Here is a 27,298-nt window from a genome sequence, read left to right as displayed (position 1 = left end):
CAACTTTGATCAGCTTATGTGTTCCTGTTGAACCGCCAGCATGTTTCTACTGTCACCATATTGCCCTCTAGGAAAGGTGTTCTCAGGTGTGATAAGTGTTTCACACATGGATTCTTGCATCTTGGCCAAAAAGTACCAGCTTGGTCTCATCTGGCCAGAGCAGCTTTGTTTACATGTTTGCAGTCTCCCACATTTTCTGTGGGTAACGACAAAAAACGGGATTTCCGATCGCGTTCTTCTCTACTTACGTCCAAAAAAGCCTGATTTGAGCAGGGAAGCTGTTATGTTCATAGACTGAGCTTTGGATCTCTGCAGCTCCTCCAGAGTTACCAATGGCCTCTTGGCAGCCTCTTTTTATTAATGCTCTCTTTGCCTGGAATGTCAGTTTTCATGGCTGGTTACCCTGTTGGATTTGTACAGGGTCCATAGTGCTCTGCTTGGAGCTTATACATAAAATGTATTATTATTATTATTATTATTATTATTATTATTATTATTATTATTATTATTATTATTATTATTATTATTATTATTATTATTATTATTATTATTAAAGGAAGCCTTCAGAAAACCATTGTATTTATACATGTATAAATGTAAAGGGGACTGAATACGAGTTTATACCACACTTTTCAGATTTTTATTAGTACAACTACCTGAAGACCATTTATCATTTTCCTTCAATTTCTCACGAATGCATTACTTCTTGTTTGTTTATCACAGAAAATCCAAATAAAGAAAATTTAAGACTAGATGTGGAAAAGTATTTCTGCAAAGCTGTGTGTCACAGTATGTCAGCTTATATGTACGAACTTTGCTCATTTGTTTGTGTTTGTTAGTGAGGGACCCCTGTAAGGAGAGGAATGGAGGATGCACACAGCTGTGCCACTCAGAAGGCGGCAGAGTTCACTGCAGCTGCCATCCTGGTTTTAAATTGTCTGGAGACGGAAAGGACTGTGAAGGTGAAGAATGATCTCTCTCTGTCAAACATCCCACGTTCACTCAAACACATAACTGCATATTCTGTACTTAAAATGCTTCACTTTAAAAAAAGACCTGTAGCAACTGTTCTCTATTACGTCACAGACAATGTGCTATTAGTGGCAGCGAGATCTATGAAATTTCATTGTATGTACCTTGTAAATATAATGACAAATAACGCATATTATCTTATCTTATGTAACTAAAATAGTAATAAAGGAGACTCCCACCTCCAACGTCATTCTGCTACCGTTAGTTCAGAACGCACAAAGGCACCAGATGTAATCACCACCTCTGGAAAATATTCAAAAATAACCAGGGAACAAGATTTGTAAACATTATTCCAGGTCTGACAACAGGAAGTGTTACGGATTATGAGATAACAGAGGCTGTGCCTGCGAAAGCCAGTTACTAGAGAAACGAGCTGATCACCCACAAACCCAAGGATGTGTGGCGTGCATAAACAAATGGACTGTTATTAGGGACGTGGATATCCCTGGAGCCAAGCTCTTAGTCTAATGGTGATTTGGATCCAGGAAGACAACAGGGGCGACTCGACCAATCCTGGAGCTCAGCTATATAAGCTGACGTAGCTGAGAGTGGGGACTCTCGGTGACGTCTCTGTTTTGTGCATGAGAGTCCAGTACTGAAGCTATAAACATCCCTCTGCCTTTTTAAATTAAATATGTTGAAGTATAGTTTCTGTTTCAAGAGTCTTTTTATCACTATAAAGGAATCACTACAGAAGTCACTGAAGCCTTTCAGGAAAAAGAACCAGGGGCGACCGCAACAGGTTGCAGTAAATTTCTTATCAGAAGCCTCCTGTTTTTATTTAGATAGTTCAAATGAACTGAATTTTGCCACATGTTGGCATATCTGGAGGTTTACTTTGTCTCAAGGTAGCCCTGAGGCATTCTTTAGTAAACCGCGTGAAGCGGATAGTATTTTCAGCAGAATGCACCTGCGATTACAGCAGTCTTCTGTGATGCTGTTCCATTTGTTATATGTGAGTGTACTATTCACATCTTCGTCTATCAACTGTTGTCTGTCTCTGGCAGATGTCGATGAGTGCAGCTCTGGCCATGCCAAGTGTTCCCACGGCTGTGTCAACACGTTGGGCTCCTTCAGCTGCGTGTGCCATCCTGGTTTCGAGCTCGGCGCTGATGGCAAGCAGTGCTACCGTAAGTCCAAACAGCTGACCTTCAATTAATACTCCCTCAAAACATAAAACGCACAGCTTAGAACCTTGTTGTCATTTTGCTTAGGTTTGCTTAGGCTCATAGTATATGGCTTATATCAGGGAGCTATTGAGCTAAAAATGTGAACTGTATGAGCTGAACCATGTTGACGGTATCTTCCTGCAGCTTGTTTCGCAATACGTTACATTTGACTGTAGTTTATTGTGATTTTATGTGACAGACCAACACAATACAGTTTCATAATTGTTATGAGGAGAGAAAATGATTCATGGTTTTGAAATTGTTTCACAAATAAAAATCTCAAAACTTTTAACAAGCTAGTAAGAATTGAGGAGAAAATGGATGCAGCTAAATAAAAGGAAATCCTGTAAGAAAACTTATTTGTGCCGGGGGGGTTACATCCCTAAACATACAGCCAGACATACAATGGGGTAGCTTTAAACAAAACACATTAATGTGTGTGAATAACCAAGGCCCAAACCTAAATCCTATTAAGACTGTAGCATGACTTACTTGGATTTAAGCAGCGTAGCGTACGTTGCAGGACGTCTGCCCCCTCTGGCGATAAGTTGAAATGACACCAGTGTTTTGCACCTTCATGGTAGGAGAGGAAAAGCATCTGCTGCTGCAACTGCACAGATCTTTTGTTTATAGGTGTAATGTCTTCTGATGTAAGAAAGCTATGAATATTGAAGTTAGGCCGTGTTCTCTCGCTAATGCATCGATCACGGCAGAGACTCAACAAAGTAGCCAGGTGAAACGAGAGCGTGCTCATCACCTGTAGCAGGTAAAATACCAGATGAGGTCAGAAGTTCACCACATTATCCAGATGTTTTAGTTCTGGTAATCCGATGCTGTGGTTTTTGTGCTCCCACGTCCAGGCATTGAGATGGAGATTGTGAATAGCTGTGAGAAGAACAATGGAGGGTGTTCTCATCACTGTGAGCATACCACCAATGGCCCCCATTGCTCCTGCAACCAAGGCTACCAGTTGGACCAGAACAGGAAGACCTGTGTAGGTAAGAGCTTAGCTGTACTATGACGTTTTCCATTTCCAGTTTCAGTCTCCTGCAATGTTCCCCCTAATTTTTCATGTGTCTGAGCAAACACGCAAACTCCCCGAGCGTTTACTTAACCTCTGTGAGCAACATCACATGAGCACACTGAGGGTACATTATGCCTGTCCAAAACCTCAGGTTATATCAAGCTGCATGGTTTAATAAAAGAATCAAGTTACAGCATTAATTTCTTTTAGGTTATTTAGTTTAGATATAAGTGATTTAGGAAAGTTGTTCCATAGTCAGAGACCCACAAGATTAATAACAAAACTTTACAGAATGAAAGCAATAATTTATTCTGTGTCAAATTTTGGCACTTCCGTTTCTACTTTTCTATTCATATATTTTAATTTTCATTCACCTATTTCTCCCCCCCCCCCCCCCCCCCCCTCCCCCCAACACTGTTAGGTCTGCTGCACATTTCTTCACTTATATAACACTACCTTTACTCCAGCTGGAAATATACATATAGCCTATATGATTAATATAAAGTGAGTTTGGCACAAATTAAACACTTACAAGACAATGTCAACTCATTTTTAGAAGGATGGGTGACCAACGCTTGCAAAAAGATGAACATCTTAGTTATTCAATAACTCACACCATCCCAATATTTATTGCATATGTTGAATATAGCCAATTAATGATTTAGTTGAGTATGTTTAAACATAGGAAAACTTAGAACTTAACCATACCTGATTAAACTTAATCAAGATTGGCTGCCATGTCCATTCAATGCTTTTTGTAATCTATGCGCCCTCCCCACTTCCCTTTTGTGTTGAATCAGTGAAGTGTGAAAAAACAGCTTTAATTCTCCATCAAATAATTCTCATATCAAGCAAACTCGCCTTTTCAGCAGCAACACCATTATTTCCTATGGTTAAATATTCTCCATATGCCTTCATTAAAATTTTCTAATTCCACTCATGCACACTTTGAGGCTTATTTCCTGTCGTTGCCATGGTGAAGCACGTTATCTGCGATCCATTGATCAGGGCTTCTTTCATGCTCGTGCTCGCGTTGAAGTCACGGTTGGTTGGACCAACCAACTTACCTGGCTGATATCACCTGTTCGGAAACCAAAAACCCGAGTATGACAGAGGGAGGAAGAACTACTCAGAGCAGCAGCTTTCTACTCGGGGTCGATCGGTATTTTTTTCTTTAACGGAGTCCAGAACAAAGACGCACACCGCAACCTGCCCAACCATAAAGGCGTCTGTCCCACCCATCAATCATTGGTACGTAAAAAATATCTTCTTTCCGTAGATATTGATGAATGTGTCAGTGAGGAGTGCTGCTGCAGCCACGACTGTAGAAACTACCCGGGTGGCTATGAGTGCAGCTGCAGAGGAGGCCACAGACTGAACCCAGATGGCTGCGGCTGCGACGGTGAGCAGCAGCACGCTTGTTAGCAGATTAGTTGTCTGGTCTTTTTAGGCTTTAGGGGGTGGGGATTTTCTTTTAAATCACAGGGAGGTCCACCAAGAAAGGTTTGGGAATCACTGTTCCAACTCATTGTTCAGAAATTAACCATTTGAAGGCAACTTGATGGCGGAGAGTTGTAAACGCCAAAGTCCACCCAAACACGCTCCTGATACATGCTTTTGAATTCATGCGTTTCACCCTCCAACATGTGCCAGTGCTGCGCTAATGCTGTGCTTCTTCTCCCCCGTTGTCTTCCTTTAGATATTGATGAGTGTCTAGCAGAGACCTCGGCATGTGAGCACGACTGCCTCAACACCTTGGGAACCTATCAGTGCTTTTGCCAAATGGGCTTCCGCTTGGATCAGGACCAGCGCTCCTGCATCCGTGAGTCACGACTGTATTGGAACAATCAACCAATCAGCAAGCAGACTTGCGACAAACTAAATCAAACAGATCGAGTTTTGCTCTTTAGCCTTTTCCCTTTATGCCCTGTGTGCGTTCAGCTCTGTATGGCGGTGATCTGGATGAGGAAGAGGATGAGGACGATGAGTGGCGGGAGGTGGACAGACTGCCTGACCTGCTGTTTCGAAAGGCTCCTCAGCTCTTGCATTACACAGCAGCCCTGCGCGCACGCTACAGAAGCAACGACGACGGCGACGGTAGCCACCGCGTTAGAGACAGTGAAGAAGAATTAGAGGTCCACAGAGAGCACAGGGCAGAGCTGAGACTGGAAAGCACCCTAGGTACAGTAAAAAGTTGTGAATGATGACACTCGGGCGGGCGCCTGGTCAAATCAGGGCTGTTTTATCGCCCCCCTTCCGTCGATCTGCAGACAAGAGAACTAATGTTGGAGTCTACCATTTCCTTTTCAGTGTGCCTAGATGGCTCTTTTGGGGATGACTGTAGCATGAGCTGTGAAGACTGTGTAAATGGAGTGTGCAGTGAGAAGAGAGACCGATGTCACTGTTCGCCCGGCTGGACGGGAGCCGTCTGCAACGAGAGTAAGGAGAGTTTCTGTTCTGTTCAGTGCAAACTCCTGACACCGTACCCGGAAATGATCAAAGGCAAAGTTGAAGCTGTTTGGTCCATTAGAAAAATATTTGTTCTACGGCATGAATGCCAATTTCCAAGCAGACCTACAACCTACAGCGTCATGTTGCGAGAGTTAAACATAGAAAGAAAGAGGAAGGAGCAGTAATTGAGTGCCATTGAGTTAAAAAACAAAAGGGGTTGGTAACATTAATAAAAAAAAATAATATTTGATGTGGAAAGGTTCTGGACTTATATGTTCTAAGGTAGATGTCCTGAAGACTAGCTTAGACCAGTAGGGATAAAGCAAAGGAGGAGTGACTGGATAGTCAAAAGATGACTGGCTGCTGTTTTGAATTTTAAACCAAGTAGGATTTATGTTTGTGAAGAATGTAGACACTGCTTAGACATATTTCAACAAAAAGATGTCGGCTGGGCTAAAACGTATTCCTACCCCTGGCAGATTTAGATTTCAAATGATTTCCTTTTAACCAAGAAGTTTGTTTCTGATTGGAAATGTGACAGCCATCTGTGAAAAGATACTAAAACTGTGGAAAAGGAGTATTGATTAAAAAAATATCTTTACTTATGTTTCCTTTTTTTAAATGTAAATTTTACTTAGAAATGATCTGTTGCAAATTATTTATACCCTTCTCAACAATAATTAGAAACATACTTATTGGAATTAGAGCAATCAAATCTTTCTAAAACCTGCTGGCCAGCTTTTTGCAGGTTTCCACTCGTATTTTGACAATTTCTCTTTGGCGATGTGATTGGTAGGTCTCTTCAGCTCCCTCAACAGATTCTCTCTCAGGTTCAAGTCGGAAATCTGGCTGGGCCACTCCAGTATGTTAACATTACTTCCAGTCAGAGGAAACATGTTGGGAAAGTTAAAAAAAAAACATGACTTGGAACCTAAATCTGCCAGAAGTATGAATAATGTCGGGCTTCCGTGTTTTTTTTTTTTTTTATGTTGCTGAATATACGACAACCACGTTTGTAACACTAAGATTATTTACCTGGCATTTCTCCACTTGCCCACCAGGTTTCATAGTATTGTTTCCTACATGAATCCAATGTGTCTGTATTAAAACATACTAAAAGCCTCGTTTACGCGTCAAATTCCAGCCACGGTGAAATAATGATTCCAAAAGCACCGACGTTGCCCACCGATGCTTTAAGCTGACTTCACATACAACTTGCTTTGGTAATAAATTCGCCAAGCATGCAAACATTTCTAACTTACTGAACTGCATTGGCAGGACTAAAACGCAGACACACAGCCTGGTTTTACCAAAAGTACTTCATCATCCAGGTTGCCTGAACTACCTGAAGTGTTATTGTGTTTTCTAAGGAAGAGATGAGATAGCTCACAGTGTGCATCGATCCAGAGACGTGGATCAAGCTCTGTCGTTTCTTCAGTGTGGGAGGCTGGTTTATATTTTAATGGGCTTGAGAATACAAGGGCACCAGAGGGGATAAATCTTCCTCATGCTGGAGTGTAGGCCAGGAGCCACAGCAAGACGGCAGCCGGAGGTCAAGGATGTCCACCACTGGGTGAGGAAAGAGACTCCTTTGTTCCGAGCTAGAGCGATGATAAATGGCTGTCGTTGGTCTGGGGTTGAGGGCCACGTGGGATAAATACGTTTACAAGCAATCTGTCACTCCTGAGAAGTGACTCCTGAGGGTGGCTCCTGGTGTTCAGGTGCACACCATGGGGAGGGGGGGGGGGGCAGGTCTAGACAGCCCTGCTGGCTGATGGAAAGCTGCTGTAGAAAGCCACAATAAAAGTATCTATTACTTAAAGTAAAAGAATGTTAGCTCCCAAGCTAAAACGTCATCATATGTCAGCTAAGAAATACCTAAAATATATTGTATTAAGTATGTCTATGTCCATAAACTTCCAGCAATACTAAATGCTACATTTTTAAAATCAAAGGTGCAAAAAAAAATGTTGATTTCTTCATAATTTAATATAGTGAATCTCTGTTTTTATATCTCCTAATAGCATGACGTTTATACTTCTATGGTTTGTTTTAAACAATCTTGCTTGTGGCGATGGGAAACAGCTGTGAGGAAAGTGTCAGGTGGAGGTAAAGCAGACGGCGTAGCAACGCGGCTCTTTAACACACCTTAAACAGCCTGTCAGCGTGTGCCAGCGCGGCTCGTGACACCTGTGAGAACAGCAAAATCACACGTTGCTCACTGACCGCTTCCTTGCATTAGACAGGTTTTATTTCCTGCTTCATGTTTTTCGAGACAAAGACGTTTCCTTCATCTAATTCCTGAAGTACTTTTGCATCTAAAGCAAAGGGGGTTCTCCACCTTGTGTGTCTGCAGCGTGTCCCCAGGGGAGTTATGGGAAGGCCTGTAACGGCCTGTGCCGCTGCTTAAACGGAGGCTCGTGTGACCCTGTGACCGGGAAGTGTCTGTGCCCCCTCGGGGTGAAGGGCCAGTTCTGTGAGGATGGTCTGTATTCTCGTCTTTTTAACCAACACGCTCGTCTGCGGATGGCATCATCCACCTAGGCTGCTCAATTTGCTCCCGTGACAAAACAACCACATGGTTTTTACTCCATTAAGATTGTTTATTTGTAATTGTTTAAAGGGTAAAAGTGTGAAATTGGAAAAAAAAAACAAGAAATCAGCTGCAGGTCCTCAAGACTCAGCCAAAAAGAAATGTCAGAGGAAATATAGTTATTTTCTTTCTTTTTTTTGCTCTCCAACAACAGACAAAGCTAATCTGCGATGCTGAAAGTGCCACTTGGTTGTAGTCCATAAAAAAAGAAAATAAAAGCAGCCGTCAGCTTTATTTGCAGTTTAAAATACTTATATCTCTAAAACAAATTAAGCTTTATACATTTTTGTTAAAAATTTAACACAGTCTGAGTTTTAAGGTTACGCAGACAGATTATTAGCACGCACGCTCAGAGGCAAAACAAGTTTTTGACTGGCTCCTTCTGAGCATACACCGCACTCATAATCCATCATACTCCTGGCAGATTTAGGATTATGGTAATATTTCAATTTTAACACAAAGCTTTCTGTGCCTTGGAAGTAATATTAACATTTTGGAGTGGCCCAGCCAGATTCCTGACTTGAAACTGATGGAGAATCTGGCTTGGCTGCTAGAAATTAGGAGGCCATCCAGTCTCAAAGACCTGGAGTTTATCATCAAAGGTAAATTGTTAAAATATGAGTGAATATGCAAAAAGTCAGTCAGCAATTTAAAGAAGATTGCTGTAATGCAAAAAGAAAAAATAGGAACTAATTCCCCCCCCCCCAATGATTATTGGGAAGCAAGGGTAAATTCAATTTCTTGCATTTTTTTGGACAAATAAATTATTATGAAATTGAAGTTTCAATCACAAAAATGTAAAAGTACCACATTTTGCATCCAACACAAGATTTTTAATAACTTTGTACAGGTTTTGACGCTTTCTGTGAAACTGTTATGCAACATGAAGTTCATTTAGCAGTCATCTGTCAATGCGACCCCTTCTCTGGCACTATTTTTCCTCATAGGTTGCCCAGCGGGTTATTTTGGAAGACACTGCAGACAAAAGTGCAGATGCCCCAACAACGGACCCTGCCACCGACTGTATGGGGCCTGCCTCTGCTCTCCGGGACTATACGGCCGTTTCTGCCATCTAGGTTGGTGAAACGTTGAAACTTTATTATGATATTTTTAAGCTTAAAATAATTACAATGCAAATGTTATTCATAAATGCATCACACTTTGGGAGTTCAGCCGTTTCATGGCTGGTAACCGCTACGCTGGACAGTGATGAAATCATGAAAATATGATACATTGCAAACAAGATTCTTTTGGGCCCCAAATCAGTTTGATCAGGGTTGTTTAAAAGCTTTTGCAACAAATCTGACATGTGAGGTCTGACAATGCATTTCGATGGGGAGATTAGACCGTGGTGTCACTGGATGTACTGCACCGTTTAGAGGGCGGCACTAGGTGGGAAGGCAGCTCTCTGGGCAGCCAGTGTCCACCCAGCTTTCCCTCAATGAGATGGACCGCCAGGGCGAACTCCTCACTGTCCATCATGCCATCCCTGTCGACGTCCGACAGCTTCCAGATGTGAGCAAGCACAGAATGGGGCAAATGAGTAGTGGTCATCCACTCTTTGACTTTGGTGCCGCTGAGTTTGCCATCCTGCGGACTCAGGTTGTAGAAGATCTCGTCGTATTTCGGCTTGTACTTCTCCACGGCCCATTCATCGCAATCTGTTTCGCTGATCTCGTCGTCTTTGAACATCTCCTTAAAGGGATCTTCCCTGAACTGGTCGCGTCGGAACGTTCCCAGAAATTCGCCGTCCAACACGGCAGGCAGCGATTTCTTCTTCAGCTCTTGCTGCTGGAGCAAAGGAACCAGGCCGGCTATGTCGGTGGTTAGCAGCTTGTCCAAGGAGCTCATCAGGCTTGGCTTCAGAGTCTTGAACTTGGAGAAATCCTGACCCAAAAGTTTCTCCTGCGAACGAATGCAAACCTGTTAGGCTCAAGAAGGCACTAAGCTGGACAAATTCACATGAAACGTTTATTTTATTTCTTTATTTTGCAGCGGAGATACTTGTTTGACCTGCATCTTGGTGCAGTCAGGGAAGTCACCGGCCGGGACTCGATGCTGTTGCTGAATCTTGGTGAAAATAACAGGAAGCTCATAGATCAGGCTGTGCTTCTTGCTATCTTTGCAAAAGATCGTTGGCATCTCCTGCTTCAGATAGCCGATAATGTGTGCATGAGCCTGATAATAGAGCAAATGCGACATACAGTTGTCACCTGAGGTTTACATTGATCATAAGAAGGAATGTTGCATCAATTTCAGTCATTTAAACACTTTTTGGTAACACTTTATTTGAAGGGGTCTACATAAGACTGACATTACACTGTCATAAACATGACATAACACCTGTTATGAACATAAATGACTCTTTATGAATGTTTAGGACTGTTGTCATTAATTGTCATTCGGTAAATTATGACACTAATAAAGCAAAGTTGACATTGTTTAAAATGTCTTTGTTATGACAAGCCCTTAATTTAACAAAACCCCAAGCCCTTAAATTAACCTAATCCCAAATCAAGCCCTTAAATTAACCTAATCCCAAATCAAGCCCTAAACTTAACCTTGTCTCTGTTAATGTCAAGTTGTCATAACAAAGACATTTTAAACAATGTCAACTTTGCTTTAATAGTGTCATAATTTACCGAATGACAATTAATGGCAACAGTCATAAACATTCATAAAGAGTCATTTATGTTCATAACAGGTGTTATGTCATGTTTATGACAGTGTAATGTCAGTCTTATGTACACCCCTTCAAATAAAGTGTTACCCACTTTTTCAGGGTAGGCTGGAAACAAACTTCTTCAGGGATTGTTAAAAACGAAAACCTGGTGGACAAGGTTCACTTAACTGGATTATAATCTAAGCAAGGTGAAACTTTATCATACAGGAATAAATGTGTCTATTAGTACATTCACCCGCACTTATATCTGGATAAACGTCATGGCTGCATGCACATTTGTGATCAGCTTAACCACAGGTGAATTTATAAATATTAAACCGAAATATAAGTGAAAGCAGCTTCACCCTGACTAAACGTGCCCTCTTCACCAGGTCGTTCAGCTTCCTCACTGCGGCGTTGCGCGGCAGGTTCCTTATATCCGTCAGCAGGTCCTCTTCCTCCAGCTCTATCAGCTCGTAGTGGTCGCACCTCAGCCTCGGCTCCGACCAGAAAGATCCGATGTAGACCCGCAGGATTTCAGGGGTTCGGAACACTTTCCCCAGCGACCACATGAGGGCGCCGTAGACTCTCATGAGCTGCTGGGAGTCCACCCTGTCCGCCTTGTTGAGAACCACACGCAGCTTGTCCTCATAGCCGTACAGAGCCCCGAAGGCCCTGGTGAGCTCGTCGGAGAACTCCAGTTTGTGGGCATCGAACAGCAGGATGATCCGATCCACGCGCTCTGCAAACCAGCGCAGCACTGCTGGGAAGTCGTAGCCTTAGGATAAGGGAGAAAAGCACAAGGTTTTCATTACCGTGTGTAATGGGGAAAGCCTCGCTGCCTTCGAGGCGTAGAGGAGCATGCAACACGTCCCAGTGATCCCCACTGATTTCCAGCCGTTACGGTTACACCCACAGAAAAATGTGGCTGTAAAACAAAGCGACGGCTGCTCAGTTACTCCCTGCTTGTCTTCTCCCAGCTCACTCTCACATCTTTCAACTGCTCTCCCTCTGACATCAGCTGAGTGATTTATGATGGGCTGACCATTTCCACTTCATTTGCCTTCCCTATGACCGTACTCCTAAAGGTATTTGAAAGCGGCAGTGTAGTCCCCTCCGAGCAGCGCCGAAGACGACCTGTCTCACCTCGGCTAAGTTTACGCTTAGCAGCAGTTAAGATGCCGGGCGTGTCGATGATGCTGATGCTCTCAAGGACGGGATTTGGCATCTGGACACACTGAAATCTGCAGAGAAAAAATTAATAAAAAATAGTTCTAATTTCATGGTATTGCATCTCTGTAAAATTCCCTTCGGCAAGTGTGTGTGTGTGTGTGTGTATCCATTCCTAATAACAATCATCTCCAATATATCCGGTCATAAGAATGTCCTGGATCTAACCTTCTTCTCTCTATGACCTCGCCTTTCCCCCCCTCTTTCTGTTACCTGTTCAGAAAAGAGTTTCCAAACGGGTCAAGGTTACGAAAGGGTTTCTTCGGATCCACCGTGATGGCGTTCCCAGGGATGACCCGCTCCTCCTCTCCGTACATGAGCGCGGTGAAGCAGTCAGTGGTTGGCTCCGGCCCGACCCTGCTGCCGGGGAACTCTTCCTCCAGGAGATACCTGCGGATCCAGCAGATATAACCTACTACCGACATCAACACCCGCAGCCCAGGAAATCCCCATGGTTCAGTGTTTTTTTTATAAAATGCCCTTTTAGTTCGCCGGCTTACCTGATAAAAGTCGTCTTACCAGTCGAGTACTGACCCATCACCAGCACCATTGGCTTGTTGTCAAAGTCGGCGTCCTCATAGCTCGGGGAATGGAAGTGATGAAAGGAGTAGTGCTTCTCGATCGACAGCAGCCTCTTGTAATAAAGGTTCTTCAGCTCCTCCGTCACCACGTTGACGTCTCCCAGGGTTTTCGGGCTGCTCCAGAACCTCCGGATAGACATGTCGGGGAAAGGGTTCCTGTTCTCGCTGTTCAGAGTTTAAAGACCAAACTGCAGGAACGACCGCGCACGAGGAGTATGATCAGAACCATCCAGCTGTCTGCTCCATCCTGCAACCGGGGGATGTTGAGAGGGTGTAACCAGAGCCTGCAGCTGCACCTAACACCAAGCCAGCAGAGGAGAGGGACTGGGTGGAGCGCAGTTCAGTGTTTGTTGTTAAGTAGGGACAATCTTGGCAGGGTTCAGCTTTAGTGATTCGTGGGGCGGCTGTTCATCCTGTAATCCGTAGTCACACACTTGGTAGCTATTGCTTTATGTGCGGACAAAGCTGAGCATACATGAAAATATCGATAATGGCTACATTACCTTTCAGCGTTTCATCACTTAAAACTGTGTGAACTGGGGTTGTGGGAAGTTCAAGAAATGGTGTAAAACTTATGCTTGACTTGGACCAACAGAGATCCAATGTTACGATCACACAGCGTATTTGTCCTGCACATTCAAAATGAAATTTGATAGCCGGGGTTTCCTTTCTGCACATTTTCTTGATTAGCTGCTCGACTTTAACAAAGAAAAGTTGCAGAGAGATTCTGTTTTGGTTATGGTGCAGAGAAGCGGCGTGCTGTGTATTTTACTTTAGTCCAGCACGGATTCCACAAACATTCTTTTTCCACGCGTCCCCCTGAATTCTTGCCTTTGTTTTCCTCGCTTCTTTTTAACAAGCCTTTCCGTCTCTCAGCTTGTCCCAGGTGGACCCACGGAGCAGGCTGTTCCAAGGAATGCAAATGTGTCCGAGAACATTCCAGCGGCTGTGACCCAAAAACGGGGAGCTGTTTCTGTGAGGCTGCGTATCACGGTCTGCTGTGTGAGAAAGGTATAGGCGCTTCCCACAATGCCACCTACATTTTATTTCCCCCTCAAACTGTTTTAGTCTGACTCAGGACTACACATGCTGATTTAGGGGCCATATTAATGAGCTGATGGTTTCATGGTCTAAAATGCTGGAAACTATTTTACCTGTTTTGCCATAAAGTCAGTCAGGAAAAATGCGTTTTCAGAGGTGCAGTTTTCTCAAAATGCATCTTTTAAGAGTAGTGGAAGAAGAGTAGTAGAAGAGTAGTTCAAAAGATCAGGGTGAGAACTCAGCAGAGTTGAAGAACAGCATGATCTACTCCACTTTGTTCAGTAAAACATTTCATCTATCAAGTGATTCTCCCTTTGCGTCTATCTCCCAATGCAGAATGCGATCCAGGCTTCTTTGGCGCCCGCTGTGAGTGGTCATGTGACTGTCCAGGTGGAGGGTCATGTGACCCTAAGACCGGAGAGTGCAGCCAAAGATGTCCTGCTGGGCTTCAGGGGAACCAGTGTCATCAGGGTGAGGCAAAAAAAAAACTGTTTCTTTCATATAGAGTAAGAGAAGTTATTGCAAATTAGAACTCTAACATTAAACTATTTTTGATTTAATCTTTGCTATCACACTCATATGTGTACCCATCTGGTCTTAACCTTCCTATTTAAGGGTTTAATGGTTTAAGATTGGCAGTAGGGTGCATGTGGACCTGCATGCAGACATGTTATGACATGTGTACTTATTGTTTGCATACAGAACGTTGCAAAAGTAGTCAGATACACCCATTTTTCTACATTTTGTCATGTTACAGCCTCAAACTTTACTTGGTTTTATTGGACTTTAATGGAATTGACCAGCAGAGAGGAAATGCTGAGGGAATAATATGGAAGCAAAAATATGAGAAATGTGGTGTGCATTTGTGTTCAGGCCACTTTTACTCAGATACCCTTGGAAACAAATCTGTGCAACCAGTTAACTTCAGAAGACACCCCAACATGTAAAAAAGTCCATCTGTGTGTAATTTAATATTTAATCCCAGCATAAATACTTTTGTTCTCTGAAAGACCTCGGAAATTTTCTGGAGAAAATTTGTAAAAAAAAAAAAAAAAAAAAAAAAAAAAAAAAAAGTATCATGAAGACCAAGGAATACAGCTGATGGATAATGTTGAGGGGGAAGTAGAAAGTTAATGAAGAAATGATTTGAAATTGGTTTGAACTTACAATAATACAGGACAACAGACTGGTACAAGAGGTACAATATAATTATCGAGATCGAAGCATACTGATTCATACACTGTAAGAAATCTGTTGTTTTTACTGATAAACTTTGGCAGCTGTAGTTGCCAGAATTCTTCAGTAAAAATACAGTAAAAATTTAAACAAGGTTACCAACCCACATGTATATTTTACAATAAAAATGTAAACCAGTTTGCAGAACCAGCTGTATATTTTACATGATAAAACTGTGGACTGCCCGTTGTCTTTAAATGTAACAGCTATTTTTATTATAATATTTCTTTAGGATTTTTTGTGGCATTAGTGGCCCTTTTTGTTGAAGGTAGGCTGATAGAAAAGGGATCTACCCCTGCGCTATCAGCGCACCCTAATTGTTACTTTTAAATCCATAAATTAGGATTTTAAAAAGTGTAGGCACGGCACTGGTCATAATCATAATTTATGTATTTAAAAGTAACAATTATGAAAAAAAAAAGGAACAATTAGGGTGCGCTGGTGGCGCAGGGGTCCATGTAGGGAGGCTTGCCAGATCCAGGTTCAATTCCAGCCTACGTTCCTATGCCGCTTGTCTACCCTTTCTCTCTTAGCCCCCCTACTGTCAGCCTACCTTCAATAAAAAAGTGCCTCTAGTGCCACAGAAAAATCCTAAAAAGATATAATGAAAAAACAGCTGTTAATTATACATTTAAAAATGTAAAGGTAACAAGCAGTCCACTGTTTTAACATGTAAAATTTACAGGTGGGTTGGTAACCTTGTTTACGTTTTTACTGTATTTTTTACTGAAAAAAATCTGGTAACCACAGCTGCCAAAGTTTTTCAGTAAAAACAGATTTCTTTTTTACAGTGTAGTCGAGATGTAAATCCAATAAAAAAAATCTGAGACAAGACTTGATAATTGATTTTGATTTTCACGAATCTTGAGACAAGACAGAAGAAAGGGTTTGACACAAGACACATGAAAAGTGGCATGAATCTTCATAGATCGAGGAATGCTCAGTCTGACAATCACAGGATTGATTACCTTAGAAATGGGAAAAGGACCCACAAAACAAGGAGCCAGTTTGTGACTTTCTATGTCCAGAGGGAAGTCCTTAGTAGACAGCCATACTTTCTAACCCCCCTTGTATCCCGAAGCTGCTGTGCGTTGGCGATTGGGTGGCTTGGCAAACTTATCATTCCTTTCCAGAAATATCTTTTTAGCTCTTTTCCATGTGCGTTGACTTCTCATGGCAGCACTGTGGGCTGAGGGAACGTTGACTTCCTTATCCTGAACAGAGAAAACTGGTGGTTGGTGACCATAAACAACGTAGAACAGGGAGAAGCCAATGGTGCTGGAGGGAACAGAGTTGATGGCATACTCCTCCCACAGCAGGTGGTCCTGATGATATATTTGGGGAGGAATGGAAGTGTCTTGGAGAGACAGCAGTAGAGTTTTTGACTAAGCTTTTCAATGGGATCTTAGAGAGCAAGAAGATGCCTGATGAATTTAGGACATGTATGAGGGCTGTAAGACAATGGTGAGGTGTGTTGTGTCTTGGACTGGATCAAGAATAGACTCTCAGCCCCTTCTTGTTTGCCGTGGTGGACAAGTTGACAGAGGTTAGACAGGAATCTCCATGGACATGGCTGTTTGTAGATGACATTGTAATCTGCGGGTAGAGCAGGGAAGATATGGAGGAAAATCTTAGGAGATGGATGTGTACCCTGGAGAGGAGAGGAATGAAGGTCATGTGTAGCAAGATAGAATACATGCGTGTGAATGAGAGGGACCCAAGTGGAGCCATGATATTACAGGGAATTCATTTCAATTTTACTTATATCGCGCCAATTCACATCACATGTCATCTCAAGGCACTTCACAAAGTCAAATTCAATCATATCAGCCAGACAGATTGGTCAAAAAAAGTTGCCATCAAGTCTTGACAAGCAGTATTCACTCCTCATGAAAGAGCGTAGAGCCACAGTGGACAGGCATCTGTATTATTGATGGCTTTGCAGCAATCCGTCATACTGAGCATGCATGAAGTGACAGTGGGGAGGAAAACTCCCCTTTAACAGGGAGGAAAAACCTCCAGTAGAACCAGGCTCAGTGTGAACGCTCATCTACCTTGACCGACTGGGGGTTAGAGAAGACAGAGCAGAGATAAGAAAAAAGCACAGAAGCACACATTGATCCAGGAATTCTTTCTGTTATATGGTCATGGCAGATGATGTGCCTCCCTGGATGGCGTCACAGCTAACAGAACGCCAGACTAGGTATACCTACTAAGAAGAGAAAAAAGACAGACAGCAAACAATGCAAATTGGAAAACAGTAGGAGAACTCAGCAGAGTGAGAGAAATAGGCCCTGATGTCCTCCAGTAGCCTAAGCCTATAGCAGCATAACTATAGAGATAGCTCAGGAGAATCTAAGCTACTCTAACTGTAAATTTTGTCAAAAAGGAAAGTTTTAAGCCTAGTCTTAAAAGTAGACAGGGCGTCTGCCTCGCGGACCAAAACTGGGAGTTGGTTCCACAGGAGAGGAGCCTGATAGCTAAAGGATCTGCCTCCCATTCTACTTTTAGAGACTCTAGGAACCACCAGCAGACCTGCAGTCTGAGAGCGAAGTGCTCTGTTAGGAACATACGGGGTAATCAGAGCTCTGATGTATGATGGAGCTTGATTATAAACATTGATTAAGAAGTTGGAGGATTTTGCCATCAGTCCAGGACAACAGTGAATGCGGTAAAGAGGTGAAAATGTGTCCAAGCAGGTTGGAATGGGTGTAGAAAGGTGTCAGGTGTGTTGTGTGATAAAACAGTAGTAGCTAGAATGAAAGGCGTGTAAAACACTAAAAATCAGGTATTCTTTTCTTCCTTCTGCTTCACGGTTATACACCACTTAGTTTTATGCTATCACTTGAACTTCCTGTAAATTACATTGAGTTTTGTAGTTGTAATGAAAGAAAAAAGTTCACGAGAATGAATACCTAGAAGAGGCAGTGTACCCAATGTTTTTACACTAGCAATCAAAGACTTTCTGAATTTTATTTAAATAATTCTGATACCTTTGATTAATTAAATATATTTACTTAGAGGAAATGTTCTTGTGACTATGAACTGCACAGATCCTGTGTACTTAGGCTGTACAGAATATTTTTCAGAGGTAGAACTGGAGGAAAACCCCACTTATTAGTATATCCATGTTGAGCTAGATTTTAAACCAGGCTTGCTGAGTTTCTCAAAGGCGTATAAAAAGTAAGTCATTTATATTTTCTGAATTTCTGGCGCTGGAGTTGCAGGCCAGTTCAGAAAAAGAAAGATTTACTTCAGTTCAAACTCCAGAAGCTTTTGGCAGAGACTGAACAAATAAACGTTCTCTAAACAGTTTCTGGTGTCTTTCCCAACCCGAAACGTGTCAGCCTGACTAACGTTTTCTCTTAAGGTTCTCGTCGAATATTGAGCTATTTACCTTGCCTTTTTATTTTCTGAGTCCATCTCTTGTTAGCCTGCCAAACAGGAAACTATGGTGAAAACTGTCGTCTGAGCTGTGACTGCCGAGGAGCTCCCTGCGATCCTGTAACTGGAGAGTGTGACTGTCCTGCTGGGAAGAGAGGAAGTTCATGCCAGGAAGGTGTTTATCTTGTTACACTGTCTCTTACTGATAGTTTGCAGAAACAACACCACTGCGTGAGGTCCAGTTTGAACTCGGCGACACAAGAGTTTTTGCATTTCTTTAGCTGATTAAAAAGCTGTTTACTTTCACGCTTCTTTTAGACTTAACTAGTTAACATGGACATTTGCCTGAGATTTGCGAAGATACCCCATGACCACCACTACCACCGCAATACCCATTTCAAGTTAAACCACCATTTAAGGGTTCATAAACTAACCAGAGGTATATGATTGATCCACAGACTGTCCTGATGGATTGTGGGGGTTGAAGTGCCAGTTCTCTTGCCCTGTCTGTGAGAATAGTGGCTCCTGCAACAAGCAAACTGGCGTGTGCGACTGTAAGGCAGGCTTCATGGGAAATATCTGCCAGGAAGGTGAGTATATAAAGGTTACTGTAGGAATGATTGAATTTGAAATAAATAAATAAATCTACTGCAACACACACAAATGAGGCATAATATGACATTGAATACTGAGAGGTGAAGTGAATAACGGTGATCATCTCTTCACAACTGTTTGTGTTACTAAGTGGGATATATGAGTGAGCAAGTGAACACTTTGTCCTCAAGGTTGATGTGTTAGAATCAAGGCAAATGAGAGTTTGGTGAGAGAAAACGAATGATGCTTTTATTAGGTCAGGGTATCTCATTTGTGGTGTTTATAGTCTTCACTTGCCAGAATCTATCAAATTTGCCAGAAGGAAGAAAGGACGGTGAACTGCCGATGAACGTGGAGGCTCAAACACTGGCCTTTGTGGTCCAATCCAACAGAGGAGCCACTGTAGTTCAAATTGCTGAAGAAATTAAAACTGGACCTGACAAAAAGCTGCTAATGTGGAAAAAGAAACTATTTAATTAAAATAGCCGCCAATGTACACAGTGCTTTTGTGAGTCTCACCTATCTGGAGGATACATGGTACCCAAATGCATTATAGGATAAAGGTAATCTCAATCAATCAAAGCTTATTTATATAGCACTTTTCAACGATCCACATGGTGCACAAAGTGCTTTACAAGCTATAATACAGCCAAAAATGCTACAGATGAATGCTACTTTGATACATAATCTACCGAACCTTTGCAAAGGAACATCTAATCCACTTCATGCAAACATTATCTCTTGAAGGCTGTGAAATCTTTGTTCTTTTCAGCTTAATAGTCCACCCTCTAAAAAAGCAACAACAACAAAAAAAAGGTTTAATGAGCACAACAACAACTTTGAGGTGTTGACTTGGCCTCCAAATTACACCGTTCTTAATATAATCTGTGAGATGTGATGAAAAAAAAAAGTCTAATTGAGAGCAGCTCCACCTCTCAATTCACAGGATTTAAAGGGTCTGCTGCCAGCCTCTTTATGGCAGGTACTGCAGCACGCCCTCAGAGGTCTAGGGGAGTCTGGCGCTGTTTTCACATCAAAAGGGGGAACCAACACACCACCAAGCAGCTGTTCATAATGTTCTGCCTGACTGGTGTATGTTGCACCATAACACCAGAAGGTAATATCTTGATTAAACTTATTTCATTTAGAATTTTTAGGGTAAATAATAATAATTAAAAAAATGCTTTTCTGCCGTGTAAAATTGGGAAAATTAATCGGACAAGCCATGAAAATATTGCGCTTATACAGTCTGATTATATTTTGTTCCATACTCGATTTAGGTATAGAAATGAAAAGAAAAATCAGAGAAGTGTTTGTTTAGTCTGAGAAATAATATTGAATTAAATGCACAACATGTGGTTGGGTTAGTTCATAAATAGAAAATAGCATTATTAGGTACAAACCAAGTCAGTGTCGTTTGTATGAAGGGGGACGGCTCTTTGAAGCTTATATTGATGATGTATGTTATTGCTGAACAAAGCATTCAGATGTTTAAGCATTTAAATGTTTCAGGGAAAGTTATGTTTATTTTTGCATGAGGATTCTGGATTACCAACTATTGCTGCATTTTTATGCGGATAAGAGCACGACTTGACAACCTGTCAACATTTGGATCATAATGGATGTGACAATACTGCAAAAAAGATGAAGTAAAGAGGCGTGGCACAGCATTAATTTCATATCAAGAAAGAACAACAAGGTTTTTTGCTTTTGAATCCTAAATGTTAAGGTAGAAGAAAGTTGGATTTCTCTTCTTGATGTTTCAGCTGTGAGCTAATAGGTTTCTTCACGTCTGATCATTGCTTCTATTCATTGTGTTTAAGTACTTAGGATCGTCAAGTCCAGGGTGATTGAGGATGTACTGCTTTGCGTTTAAATCTATAGCTGAAGAAATGATTAAATCTGAAGATCAAAATGCTCCTTTTCCAAACGTGTTCCAGCATTAAACAGATGTAGCACCTTTCAAGTAAAGTGCATAGTTTCTCTGTCAGTATTTATTAGCATTTTTGTGTTTCATCATCAGTAAAATTTAAGGTTTTAGTGAAGCCGTTGAAATATGTTAGTATTGTTTAGATTTTTACACAGTAACAAATAGGCAGGAAAAAAAAGGTCATGTTGGCTTGGAGATCTGTTTTCTGATGAGCCGCCTTTACACAGCATGTCCTGCAGGACACTATGGGCCAGGCTGCCTAAAAATCTGTTCTTGCCACCCTGATGCCAGCTGTGACCCAAAGACCGGACTCTGCATCTGCCCTCCTGGCAAAACGGGCCACGATTGTGCGACAGGTAAGAAAGTGTTTGGAGAAAAAGGCATCCTGTTCGTAAAAAGGAGCGCTACCGCAGGTCATTCATCCCCGCTGCTATCAGACTTTACAGTGCTGCACTATAACTGTAATAACTTGTGCAATAACTAATGTGCAATTACTATTTAATACCCTGTGCAATAACCTGTGCAATAATCTGTTAAATAAGAGACTTCAGCTGTTATAGTTATCTCACTACCTCACTGTTGTTTTTTACCTGGTACCACTTTAATGTACAACGTCAAATCCATATGTATATAAGTCACCTTGAATGTACATAAGTCATCTTAAATCTCTGCATTATTTCCTTTTTTATTTATATATTTTTTGCTCCACTGTATATATGTGGACACACTGTATATACACCATGCACCTTTTCCTCTTTTTGGCACCTTCTTTTGATTATTGAGCCGATGTGACACGTGAATTTCTCCACTGTGAGATCAATAAAGTTTATCTTATCTTATCTTATCTTATCTTAAATGTGGCTAAATGATAAAAACAGGGAAAAAAAAGAAAGAAAAGGAATTAATCCAAACTTTGTGTCCGTGTTCAGCGTGTGAGGCTGGTTTCTGGGGCCGAGGCTGCATCAGCAGGTGTCAGTGCCAGGAACACTCTGTGGGCTGTGACCCGGTCAGTGGCCAGTGTGTGTGTGAGGCAGGCTACACCGGAGACCACTGTGAAGAGAGTAAGGGTATGAGGGGTACCGTTAGAGAATGCTGCCACCATGAGGGTAATAGTAGTTACTGCATGTTTTAACCAACTATTATTTTCTGGAGTTGCATGTTGCAGTTTGTGTATTCTGTAGTCAAAATGGCATGACACAAACAAAAACATTGTTTTTAAACATTCGGTTTTATACTTGAGATAAAAAAAAGGAACATATTGCTAAATAAATTTGCTAAAAATCCTAATTTTCAGACGTTCTTTGTAACGTGTTTTCCCTCTCCGCCCCACAGAGTGTATGAACAGCAGCTACGGTCATGGCTGTGCTCAGGAGTGTCTGTGTCAGAACGAAGGCCTCTGCGACCACGTGAGCGGCGCCTGCGTCTGCTCCTCCGGATTCACCGGGCATCTCTGTGAAGAAAGTACGTCCTTTTTGAAAGCCATCACTTCTACCTCTTTTAAAGTAACAGTTTCTGAAGATTCAGCTTTTTTAATTACTGTGGCTGTTTTTTGATAATGAAATCAATGCATTTAAATTAATGAACGATTGAGGCATTGTCATTTGGGTTCTTTTGGTTTAGATTCAGATGAACAGAAAGTTTGTGAATTATTCAGAGGAACATGTTGAAATTAAGTGATGACCAGATAAGGAAGCTTTTGTCCCTTCTACCAATACTGGTTGTTTAAGTTTAGGCTTTTCCAAACATTGTGCCACAGTCTCACGATTCTGTAAAGTTATTAAAACCAAGGCCGTGTATACAGTGAGATGAAAACTTAAGAAGCCCTAAGGCTGGACGAGATAGAAAAAAAGCCTATCGATAAAATTTAAATCATATTGATATCAATAATGATCAAATTCAAATCATATTTTAAGTGCAGCTCTGGCCATTTTATGCTCTTGCTTAGCGACCTATTTGTAAATAAAGAACACACAATCACCGAATTAAAACGCAATGCTTTATTCAACCAACTTTTTATCAAAACTGCAAGTTAAAAAAAAAACAAAAAAAACAACAACAACAACAGCACGTGCTCTCTGAATGTTTTGAAGGGGAGAATCTTGATTTATATTTTTGAGCAGTATACAGCAGTGCAATGGTACATTCTGAGGAATAAGGTTAGGACACCCGAACTACACAAACCCAGTGTTACTCCTTTGGCTGAAATACCTTCTGTGAGTTTCTGATCATATTTTTCCCACTCCTTACTTTCAGCTGTGAGATGTATAGGATGTTTGCAATTGTGAAGCCTATTTCATTTAAATCAGTGTGTAAAACATAGGCTGTGAACATTACCTTCAGAATCCATCAGTGAACAACTGGACAGATGTGCTGTCATGCTACTCAATGACAGAACACAGGCACAACCATTTCCTTACAAAAGTTTGTGTGCAAAATAAAGTTATGACTTAAGTAAAAGCTATTTAAAGGAAATTAAGAATTTGACAAAATAGACGTAACAAAATAAATAAGAATTGCGTTCTTGGGAAATTAATAAACCAGAATAGGAGGAAAAATAAGCAACCCAGAGAAAGCCAACAGAAATACAAGTAACAAAGGTTTAACAGTATTTCACACTTTAGTTGATATTTGCTGGGGTACGGAGCATCCCTCTAGAGTCCATCTGACTGAAATATTTCTTAAATTGCATCAAAAGAAGGCGCTAAAAGTGTTCATCACCAGGACGGCTGAGTTTTGGTGTTAGAACAAGACTACCAAGACTGAACAGTCTTTCCACCGGTGCGCTGCATGGTGTCGGAGCGTTGTATCGCACTGCAACTCTTTGATCCTAGGAAACTGGTGGAGACATTTCATAGTGTCTACCAGCAGGCAATGCAGGTGAGGGGTATTGCCCAAGGACACAACCACTGAGACGGTCGGAGCGGGGGATCGAACCGGCCAATTGCAAGACGAACTCCCTAACTCCTGCACCGCTGTCGCAATGTTGAATTCTCTCCATTCATTTCTATAGCAGAACCCCAGTTTCAGAACCAGATTAGAGTTTTAAGCCCCAGCCTCCAGCCTTTCCTATAATCATTCTCAACCTACTTGGCTCTAGATACACTAGAGGGTGCTGCAGGACATTTCTTCGGTGCAGTTTGAGCTCCGCCACAGTTCTGGTGGATCCAATGAATCACCAGCCTGCCCATGCAATGCCATAACCGAAACCGTTTTAAAACCGCACAAATCCCAGGGTGTAATTTGTGTTAGTCATTCTGGGACAGATGGACTGTGTCCCAGCAGCCGCGCTGCCGTAACAAACCGTTCGTCCAGCTATTCATCCCATCGTCCCCGTGTTTGTCCTGAACCGCAACAGTCCAAGAATTTCGCCCCGTGTAACAGATTCATTCTTGATTATGGTCCCTTTGGCTGGAACCGGCCTCGTGTTATTACAGACCAAAAGATTTACCGTGGGTTCACTACCAGCCAATGAAATTTCATACCACCTCCCTGGCCAGGGCTTCTTAAATCATGAGCACGTCACCCTGGAACAGAGCTTCACATCCCTAGTCATAACAGTCTGATGGCCTCACAAGCAGTCATCACGCTGATTGGATGTTGCTGTGGAAATGCAGCTATCGGCCTGAGCAGATTTGATTTTCTTAAGGTTTAAACAGAGGTGTCCAGTTTCTGGGACTTCTTGCAGGGCCTCTTCTTTCGAGGAGGAGTTAGGGAAGGGGCCTGGTCTGTGAGAAGATCCAGATCTCTTTGGTTAATCTGTCACCCGGCTTTTGTGCCCCCTGCGTGTAGAGCTTCATCACACGATGGCAATCTGAAAGCTGTATACGTCTTTCACAATTATAGGAACCCCCTGTGTAGATGTATGTCGTGGAAGAAAGGCCTTAAAATATGTTCTTGTATTTCTTTCTTTTTTTTTTTTTTGTGCAGCCCATAAACTCAAACTAAAAAGGAAATAAAAACCTGATATTTAGTTTGACTACAGTTATTCAGTGGGGGTAGAAAGGTATTAAATCATGCGTAGCCCCACAGCTTTTGGCCAACCCTGCTGTCAACACTTTGAACATCCAGTCTTTCTGACAGCAGGACAACTTGCGTTCAGACCAGGACTGTTTGCTCCGTTTAAAGCGGACCAGGGTTCGTTTACTTGGATAGCCCGCATCCTTTGGGCAGGGGACCAAACAAAGAAACTTTGCTCGACATGTCAGACTTGGTTGAGTCGTGAGTAAAGCTTGGTGCTGCTCACCTACTGTGAGAAGACAAACCAAAGACTGTAGATGAGAAACCAATTGTGGAAGTGACATGATCTAATGATATATATGTAATAAAAAAGTATTTATCATTTCTAATAACCTCACTTTTGGATTTTGTGTGACCACAGCTGGATGTCGCAGCCTTTCCCTCTCTGCTGTATTTTTCTGTACGTCTGCATTCGTCTGACGTAACAGACCAACATCCTGAGTAGCTTGCCGCCTCGCCTGCTGCTCATACCGGGCAGCTTCTTGTGACATTACCCCAAATGAGCAGCCGTTGTTACTGCGTCACCTCGTCCAGGTGGTTTAGTCCAGCTTCAAAAATGCAGCATGAAAATTTGCTAAACAAAAGGAGTATTTGAAATGTCCATCGCCTCTGGACTATCCTGGTGTGAGAGCATCTTTAATCTTTTAGTAGCATCCCCCTCTGTAAGACTGCGTGGTTAAGGTGAGGGATCTTTGATTAAGAAGATGGCCTAAAGTCTTGTATTATCAGTAGGGCTTCTTCTCTTCAGGTCACCCCACTGGTTTTATCAGGCCACCTGACAGCCTTACCCGGCGCCATTCTGTAACTAGCAAAAATTGAATGGTTATTTACAAGTTAAAGACATTTTTGATAGTCCTTTCTGTCTCTTCTCTTCTTTCATGTTCTCTGTTACCCTCCTTTGCATTCTCCCCCTTCTATCTGCTCCCTAATATATCATGACTTCTTATTTTCCTCTTCCTATTTTTCCCCCATATATATATATATATATATATATATATATATATATATATATATATATAAGGGATTGCTGCAAAGCCATGTACAATGCAGACGACGCTCCCTGTGGCTCTACGGTTCCCCAGGAGTGAATGCTGCTTGTCGGGACTTTGATGCAATCAACTGGTTTCCTTATATAGGACATTTTTGACCAGTCTGTATAATCTGACCCAATCTGTATAATATGATTGAACTTGACTTTGTAAAGTGCCTTGAGATGACATGTTTCATGATTTGGCGCTATATAAATAAAATTGAATTGAATTGAATTGAACCCTCCTCTTGCATTCTCCCTCCTTCTATCTGCTCCCTAATATCATGATTTCTTATTTTTCTCTTTTTTATTTTTCCCCTATATATATATATATATATATATATATATATATATATATATATATATATATATATATATATATATATATATATATATATATATATATATATATATATATCCGGCCACGTTCCTGTTACAGTTGTAAATAGTTGTAAATAGTTGAACTTTACTTAGATTATAGGTGTCCATTACTTTATTTAAGCAGCTTTTTTTATTTTTTTCACTGTTTTCAGACTTATAAGTACTAACGCGTTTTCACCCCAGTGAAACATAAAGCCATAATGACTGATGAGGAGAACCTGGACAAACAAAAAGTAAGGGATAGATTTTAAAAAGTTGAGGTTGTATTTATTGAGACACTTTAGGAGTACCAATAACTGTACCAAGTGGGATTTAGATTATGTTTCAGCATGGGACTTTTCTTCATCTCCAAAAAAAACAACAACCAAAAGACAAAGAATTATCGGATATTTAAGATTTCGTCTGCGCTATAGCCCGAACGGCTGTAATAACTGGAGAGTTCTGTAGCTTCTAGCTGAATCCTGGGAACCATATAACTTTGCCAAAAGCATTGTTGTGCTGCTGGTGTTGATGGGAAAACATTTCGGTCGAATATTATTAAAAGAAAGAGGGCTATATTCTCACAAACAGAACTCCACTTCTCCAAAAGCAATTAACATGGATCAAGCTGCTCTGCATCTTTGATGTTTGCTTCGAAACATTTTGTTTTGTTTGTTTGTTGTTGCTTATTTTTTGTATTTTTTTATTACCAGAACAATGAACTCCGGCTCATCAAACGTCGAAACATCCACGTTGTTGTTGTTACTTGTTTGGTTGTTGCTTTGGGCCCCGAATGGCACCGGGACTTTTTATTCTGCGCTCTGTCTATCCGCTCCATTTCTGCGGCGTGCTCTTACTGGTTGTGTGGTCCCTGGTCCGTCTTTATTGGCTGACAGCAGTGGCTCTTACACAACCAGGGATCTGGAAATAATCCTGCTGTCTTAAAGAGCTCATTTAGTCGGGA

The 27,298-nt window shown here is 41.6% G+C and overlaps 2 protein-coding genes across 9 annotated transcripts in view; one reads left to right on the top strand and one right to left on the bottom strand.

The window, feature by feature from the left end:
* The window catches only part of zgc:158328 (uncharacterized protein LOC567225 homolog), a 68,887-nt gene that overhangs the window by 22,400 nt on the left and 19,189 nt on the right, over positions 1 to 27,298 (top strand). For 5 of the 7 annotated variants that reach the window (XM_036149874.1, XM_036149877.1, XM_036149873.1 and 2 more), the window contains 16 exons: positions 840 to 962; positions 2,040 to 2,162; positions 3,062 to 3,199; positions 4,505 to 4,627; positions 4,925 to 5,047; positions 5,167 to 5,406; positions 5,536 to 5,664; positions 8,033 to 8,161; positions 9,217 to 9,345; positions 13,619 to 13,753; positions 14,120 to 14,254; positions 18,453 to 18,578; positions 18,862 to 18,993; positions 21,155 to 21,283; positions 21,857 to 22,033; positions 22,260 to 22,388. In XM_036149874.1, the coding sequence (XP_036005767.1) occupies positions 840 to 962; positions 2,040 to 2,162; positions 3,062 to 3,199; positions 4,505 to 4,627; positions 4,925 to 5,047; positions 5,167 to 5,406; positions 5,536 to 5,664; positions 8,033 to 8,161; positions 9,217 to 9,345; positions 13,619 to 13,753; positions 14,120 to 14,254; positions 18,453 to 18,578; positions 18,862 to 18,993; positions 21,155 to 21,283; positions 21,857 to 22,033; positions 22,260 to 22,388 (2,220 nt within the window). The remainder of the gene's footprint in view (positions 1 to 839; positions 963 to 2,039; positions 2,163 to 3,061; positions 3,200 to 4,504; positions 4,628 to 4,924; positions 5,048 to 5,166; positions 5,407 to 5,535; positions 5,665 to 8,032; positions 8,162 to 9,216; positions 9,346 to 13,618; positions 13,754 to 14,119; positions 14,255 to 18,452; positions 18,579 to 18,861; positions 18,994 to 21,154; positions 21,284 to 21,856; positions 22,034 to 22,259; positions 22,389 to 27,298) is intronic. The other 2 variants (XM_036149872.1, XM_036149875.1) reach the window with 2 other exon arrangements.
* On the bottom strand, positions 8,972 to 13,010 carry LOC105923446 (EH domain-containing protein 2). 2 transcript variants are annotated; one of them, XM_021314782.2, is made up of 6 exons: positions 12,662 to 13,010; positions 12,375 to 12,551; positions 12,078 to 12,175; positions 11,297 to 11,709; positions 10,274 to 10,447; positions 8,972 to 10,174 (listed from the first exon to the last, which is right to left on the bottom strand). In XM_021314782.2, the coding sequence occupies exons 1-6, from the start codon at positions 12,880 to 12,882 to the stop codon at positions 9,611 to 9,613; spliced, it is 1,647 nt and encodes a 548-aa protein (XP_021170457.2). In that variant the 5' UTR covers positions 12,883 to 13,010; the 3' UTR covers positions 8,972 to 9,610. The 2 variants fall into 2 exon arrangements, with proteins under 2 accessions (XP_021170457.2, XP_012714885.2); XM_012859431.3 differs by having other exon boundaries at positions 10,283 to 10,447.

The sequence above is a fragment of the Fundulus heteroclitus genome, chromosome 18 (genome assembly GCF_011125445.2).
Source record: "Fundulus heteroclitus isolate FHET01 chromosome 18, MU-UCD_Fhet_4.1, whole genome shotgun sequence".
NCBI lineage: Eukaryota > Metazoa > Chordata > Actinopteri > Cyprinodontiformes > Fundulidae > Fundulus > Fundulus heteroclitus.
Note: the sequence above shows the minus strand (reverse complement) of the source record. Positions and strands in the feature narration are given on the sequence as shown.

What these genes read in the sequence shown, in the direction of transcription:
- LOC105923446 (XM_021314782.2), bottom strand. Translation starts at nt 12,882, where the DNA reads ATGTCTATCCGGAGGTTCTGGAGCAGCCCGAAAACCCTGGGAGACGTC. An exon ending in TAAGCGTAAACTTAGCCGAG is followed by an intron (nt 11,710 to 12,077) that starts GTGAGACAGGTC and finishes CCTTATCCTAAG; the next exon opens with GCTACGACTTCCCAGCAGTG. An exon ending in CCAAGATGCAGGTCAAACAA is followed by an intron (nt 10,175 to 10,273) that starts GTATCTCCGCTG and finishes ATTCGTTCGCAG; the next exon opens with GAGAAACTTTTGGGTCAGGA.